Source organism: Anomalospiza imberbis, chromosome 3 (assembly GCF_031753505.1).
Source record: "Anomalospiza imberbis isolate Cuckoo-Finch-1a 21T00152 chromosome 3, ASM3175350v1, whole genome shotgun sequence".
Lineage (NCBI taxonomy): Eukaryota > Metazoa > Chordata > Aves > Passeriformes > Viduidae > Anomalospiza > Anomalospiza imberbis.
This window is the reverse complement of record NC_089683.1, coordinates 64,077,042-64,083,208: the sequence shown is the minus strand read 5'-3', so window position 1 is coordinate 64,083,208 and position 6,167 is coordinate 64,077,042. Positions and strand designations below refer to the sequence as shown.

Below are 6,167 nucleotides of genomic sequence, written 5' to 3'. Positions count from 1 at the left end.
TCAACTTGTCCATTTCACTTCTCACTCTGCTTATAATCTGGTTCTCCGAGAATTTTAGTTTTCTGGGACAGGCTGCAAGTAGGAGAGAAGTAGTAGAAACACTGACATGACACTGGAAAAAGCTTAGGATTATTTAAATTCTTTTAGTCTCAGAACTGAGATACCAAAATGGGATGGATGTGTGAGTACACTTTAGTTGTGTCTAAAGTGAATTAGTAAATTTTGCAATGAAAACTGGAAATTAGTAGCTGGATGCATGGATGATGGCATTCAGTGGGTTGCCATATACAACATCTTTTGAAGGAGATTTTAATTGACTCAAAAGACAATATGGCAACAGGCAGGCTTTTTCTTTATTGAAGCAAAGTCACAGCATTTTCAGCACTATTCCCCTCTTGTGAAGGGAAGAGTTAAAGGAAGGCCCCTGAAATTTACATAACTAACAAGTAAAGGATTGAAGAAAGAGATTACAAGCATATTTCTCTAAAATAAATAATCTACAAAGAGTGCTTTTTCTTCTTAAAAGCAATCTAAAAATGTAAAAATTCTACGGTAAGGAGATCAAAAGATATTTTAACAACTTTCAATATTTACAAACAATACAAAAACTGCGCATGCCATCAAATGATGCAAAATTCTTATTAAAAATTAAAAGCTTCATTCCTACCAAGAACCAAAAACTCCAGCCAATATTTCAGTTTTAATTAATGGTCTTCTTTACAATTGGAAAACCGTTAAATGCTCTTATTATCTGTAAAATATACAATAAAAATGAACCTCACTAAATTATTAAGGTTAAAAAAGAAGAGCAATACTGCAGGCAAATCAAAAAGGAAAGTAACCGTAACTTATTCTTTGGTAACCAAAAGTTAGCAAGTATCTGTATTTCAAGTGATGAAAAGTAATAGTCTCCCCATTTTGACAAATGAAAGACAGATTTCTGACAAAACACAATTCCCAAGTTTCAGTTTTGAAAGACGGGCTCCACCTACAGCTTTGTAGTGCAAGTCAAATTTCTCTTTCTAATTCAGAAACACAAGTGTCCTGGTTCCGGCCAGGACAGGGTTCATTTTCTGCAGTAGCCAGGAGGGGCTGTGGCCAGGACACAGAGGTTATTCTACACCATCTCACAACACTGCTGGGAACAAGAGGGGCAGCAAGTCATACATTACCAGGCTCTGTGTGGTGAGCAGTCACCTGTGAGCCATTCATCTCTTTTGTGCACACTCTAAGTATTGTTGCTGTTACTGTCCATTTTCTTATTTCATTGCTGTTTCCATTAAATTTTTCTTTTATCAGCCCCCAACCTTCAGCTTTTGTGCCTCCAATTCTCCTCTCCAGCTACCCGCAGAGGTAAGAGGAGAGGGGAGTGAGTGAGTGGGTACATGGTTTGGAGTGTTTTGGTGGGAACACCAAATTGGGGAACACTGTTCCTAAACCATGATAGTAACCCTTCCAAATTATTCCTCTCCCACTTTCCTGACGTCTGCTTGCGCCCTCCACACACATCCAGCTGTTCTAGTTCTCTAAGGGAGTACTCCAGTCAAGGAAGCAATTCACCTGGAAATGTGTGTTTCACCAAGTGAAAGTGTGTGGCTGCATAGCAGCTAGTAGTGTGTTTATAAAATCAGCTCCCTTTTCCACCTTAACTACAAAGTTCATTTTCCCTCAGGAAAAAGAATTAAAAGTACAGTACCCTGGACCAATCCATTACCTGGTGAGCTCATTGCTTGAGCAGGACATGCTTCATCGAACGCTGGGCCACATCCCACTAAGGAGCCATGTAACCCCAGCACCAACCCTGCTACCTTCTCTCAGAGGTGAATGTGCCTCATTGTGCCTCCCTCTGCTTAACAAATGCACTATGCTGCATCACTACAACACTTTTGAACCAAAAGTCCAGCTTGTACCACAGGAGCCTTTCCATTTCAGGCTTATTCCTAAATTTTGCTTGCACAATTGCAGTCTCAAGAAAAAGAAAAACTTCACACCCCTACAGACTCTGAGAAAACTTCCCCACCCCACAAGAGGACTTCTAAGGCTTTACACAAAAAATTCAACTGTTAACATTCTTCAAGCCACAGACCACTCATTCAAAGCAAGTGCTCCCCACCCCAACCCAACCATGCAGAACCATTGTCACTTTAGCATTTAAACATACACATGCAGTTCGTGGAATAAATGCTCGGCAAAGTAACCTTGTCCTGGTCTGGGCTTTCTTCTGGAATCTAGTCCCTGTGATTTTCTAGACTAATATCCAAAGCCTTTTGTCACACTGCCTTTTAACTTTCTTCAGCTGAAGAGTTTAGATACTTCCTTGAAGCACCTGTTTGAGTCATTAAGTCTACATGGGCTGGATCCAAGGTCTCCTTGCAGCCTGCCTCCTCAGCATACGGGAAGTCATTCATGTCCATTTCATCACTGTTAAACATATCAAGCTGCCCCTCTTGCTGCTCTTCCAAAGTCCTACGGACCCTGCCCTCGGACTGTTCCACCACTTCTCCATCTCCTTCACTAATGACAGTCATGGGGCTGCTCTGGATGCGGTTGCGGACGTTATACTTGCTGCTGGCAGCAGACGGGGGTGTCCGTGACCGGCCGTACCTTGTGCCAGAGAAGGACATGCTCCTTGGCATCAGGCCCTCACTCTTGGCCCACTCTTCCTGGGCCCGTTTGCTCTTGCTGGGTGAGCAGCTGGCAGGGCTGTCGCAAAGGTCAGGGGGGGCATCTGTCTTTGTCCGGTGGAACCGCGGGTCCGTGTTCTTCAACATCTCTGCTGCGGACATACGGGAACTGGTGTCACAGCGACTGCCTTTCTTCAGCAGCAGGGCTTTGAAGTTGTCATTGCTGGTGCTGCTCTTGCGAACGCTTCTCTGGATAGATCCGGCTTGTTTGAGGGTAGCTAAATTTGGGGAAGCACCAGTGGGAGTTACGGGGGGAGATGGAGAATGGTTGCGAGTACGGTCGTCTTCAGAATCTTTACGGCCAAGGACTTTCCTTTTGGATCTGAGTTTGAAACACACACACAAAAAAAGAGGATGACACAAAAATGAAACTTTTTACCTCTTCCAATTAAACACAGTTTAGAAGGATGACAATGAATTTAAGCTAAAGCAGAGACAGGGAAAAGGGAGAAGTGATCTAAATCTAAAGCATGAGTAAGAACACCACCAGAACTGTACAGGCACTAAAGCAGGTATTGGAGGTATGAGATGAGTTTATTACTCTTTTTCTGCAAATCTGGAACAATGAAACTACTAAAACTGGCAATACTGATGTTCAAAACGCTTTAGTAAATTTAGTGAATCAGGTTTTCTGGAGTCAGTATTCAACTGCTCAGACTAATGTGCTATGAAGATTTATACACCATGCTGTTTTTCTGTTAACTGGGGGACTTGATTCAAAATATGTCATCTAGAGTAGATAGGTTGATTTGTTTCATTTTACGATTTGACACTCTCTGGAGAATTAGAAGGGTAATTTGGTACTTTTCCTTCCGAAAAAAGGGCACGGCAATGCACTGCTGCTGAAGATGGAGAAAAGGGAGCCATGTGTAACAATTCTCAATTAAATGATTTAAAAAAAAAAAACCTCCCTAATGCAAATATTAAATAAATACAGAAAAAACTTTTCCAGCTCCTCTCAAGATGTACACACAAAATTCACAGTTATGTTGGTGCTCTGTCATTGCAACTTTCAACTAAATGAAGGAGAGACCAACTTCCAGACAAGAAAGTTATCTTTGTAAATGAAAGAGCAGGGTGTTTGTCTATTTAGATGTGAAGTGCAGTACAACACACAAAAAAAAAAAAATTAAGAGATAACCATGGAACTGGGAATATGTGGAAACTGGACTTTTACTGCCTCATTTTCACATTTCTAGAAATCTTAAAGAAATGCAGATGCCCAGTAGCTGTAGTACAGCTGCTTTGTTTTTTTTGCTGACTGAGCAAGAATTAATTAAAAAGGATTGTGTAAAGCCTAATTTTAAATATGGTATTTTGGCAGAAGTTTAAAACAAGTCAACAGACTTCTTAGAGATATAAAATCATCACGCTATAAAACTCCTTATTAATTTTTATCAAGCATATGTTCAATCCAGACCATTCCCCTTGTGAAACAGATTTCTACTTAATGTGATCTTTAGCTTTATTTTCTTAAAAGCCTTGAAATTTTGCCAAGGCAAGCTCAAATGTGTTCATGCATCGCAGCCTATTAATAATTTAAAAAACCCTGAAAACAAAGAAGCAGGACCCATCAGCTGAGTAGGTGGCAGCAACAGACATTGCTATAGGCTGTGCCAAGACTTTGGAGCGATCCTGTCTCTCCTTTAAGTGGTGAAGTTCACGCATAGCTCACTTGTGATACCTCCACAGGCAGCTGTACTAGCTATTATTTTCAGCAGCTGCTGCTGTCTCCACCTGTCTTTCTTGAATAAGAATGTAATACCAATGTCCATTCAGCCTGAGAATGAATGGACACAGAAGACAACAAAGAGATAAAATGATGACTTCAGGAGCAGCCAATGTAGGAACCTCATCTAGATTTAACTGTGTGTTAGTGCTGTAGGCAGCAGATGATTTTGGTGCTTGGATGCTCTGTGAGTCCATATGTAAACACTTGTGTGCATTTGTTACAGGGAAAAGATTTTCCTTCATTATGGTTTTGGCTGCCTACGGATGTCTTTAAACACTGCAGTGCAGGGGTTGTACTGTTACCAAACCCCACATGAAACTGAAAAAAAAAAAAAAATCAGTTGCAAGGATCTGGACCAAAGGACTGCTATCCTAGCTTGGAGTGATCTGCTAAGACTGTGAATGCAGTGCAGAGCAGTCAGTTTGCTGTCAGCACCTAGCCAGCTTTTCTCAGTATGTATGAATTATGAAAGAAACTTGAAATTAAGAACCAAATTTGGTTTTGGTGGCTTTTCAGACACAGATAGGGTATATGTTCAAACAAAACTCTGACTTAAAACTTTGGACTGTTCTTCCTGCCCTTAATGCACATACCACTAGATTTCTTGTCTTGCTCCAAAGAATACATTCAAGACTGCTAATTACTGAAGTAATATCTCTTAGAAACAGTGAGGGAAAACCAAAACCTTTTTTATTAATTAACAACCAAGGAAGAAAGTGGTTCAAGTCCAAAGCCAGCAAAAGCAAAGTCATAATAAAAAAATGTGTCAAGCAGTTCTGTCGCATCCAGTTCCATTGTCCATTTCCCCACAAACTCATGAATTACAGATATGTGCATATACACAGAAATCTACTCTCTATCTGCATACATAAAGGAGAATGGCTACTGGCCAGAGTATCTCATTCTAAAGCCAGATTTGACACAGTTCTAGAGAGCGCCATGCAACATGAATGCAACAGACCATTTTTGGAATGGCTCATACAGGCCAAGTCCTAAGGGGTAACAGTAAATGATAAAAAGTCAGTATCATATATATGTAATTTTTGTAATGTCTGTAGTCTTTTCAAGAAATGAAAAAAAAAATAGTATTTGCATCCAAAATGCTGCAGCCTCCCAGCTCCCAGCCGCTCTCTTCCCGTCCCTCATTCCCGATGCACAGATGTGCAAAGTGACTGAACACCTGGATAATCCTCCACTCCCTGGCAGGGAGGCGGCCCCTCCGCGGCCTGCAGTGCGCGGCGCAGCCACGCGATGGCGCTGGCGCCACGCCCAGCCCGGGCGGCTCCGGCCGCGGTCCGGGAGCGCTGCTCCAAGGGAGCCCACGTTCCTGTCCTTAGGGCTTTCTTGGGTTTTCTTCTTTCTGAGCGCCTAACGTGAACAGCACACAAATCTAGCTACCGTTCCGGATGATTTTGTTTTCAAGGGAAATGAATAATGCCATTAATAATAGAGCCAGTATTGCACATTTCATTCATGAACCAGTTTGACACAAAATACCCGACCTCAGGCTGGATTATGGCTAACTATAATCCAGCGTTTGCCATATGTTTTGCCATATGACTGACATGTTGTGTTACTTGCCAGTTTCAGCCACGCTTGCCATGAAGCATTAGCGTTGAGCCTCTGTCCCAAACTGCACCATATAAGCAGCGAAGAGAGTAAAAAGAGATGGAGAAGAACGAGAATGAAAACAAAAAGATACACAGAAAAAGCAACAGTAGAATTAATATGGCAGATTGAGAACAGCACAA

The 6,167-nt window shown here is 41.6% G+C and overlaps 1 protein-coding gene across 11 annotated transcripts in view; it reads right to left on the bottom strand.

Annotated features, from left to right (window-relative positions):
* Window positions 1-1,458: 1,458 nt before the first annotated feature.
* Window positions 1,459-6,167, bottom strand: part of NHSL1 (NHS like 1) — a 173,890-nt gene continuing 169,181 nt past the window's right edge. For 10 of the 11 annotated variants that reach the window (XM_068184777.1, XM_068184778.1, XM_068184779.1 and 7 more), the window contains one exon: window positions 1,459-3,006. In XM_068184777.1, the coding sequence (XP_068040878.1) occupies window positions 2,283-3,006 (724 nt within the window). In that variant the 3' untranslated portion in view covers window positions 1,459-2,282. Of the gene's footprint in view, window positions 3,007-5,997; window positions 6,050-6,167 lie in introns of all 11 variants that reach the window. The other variant, XM_068184788.1, reaches the window with a different exon arrangement.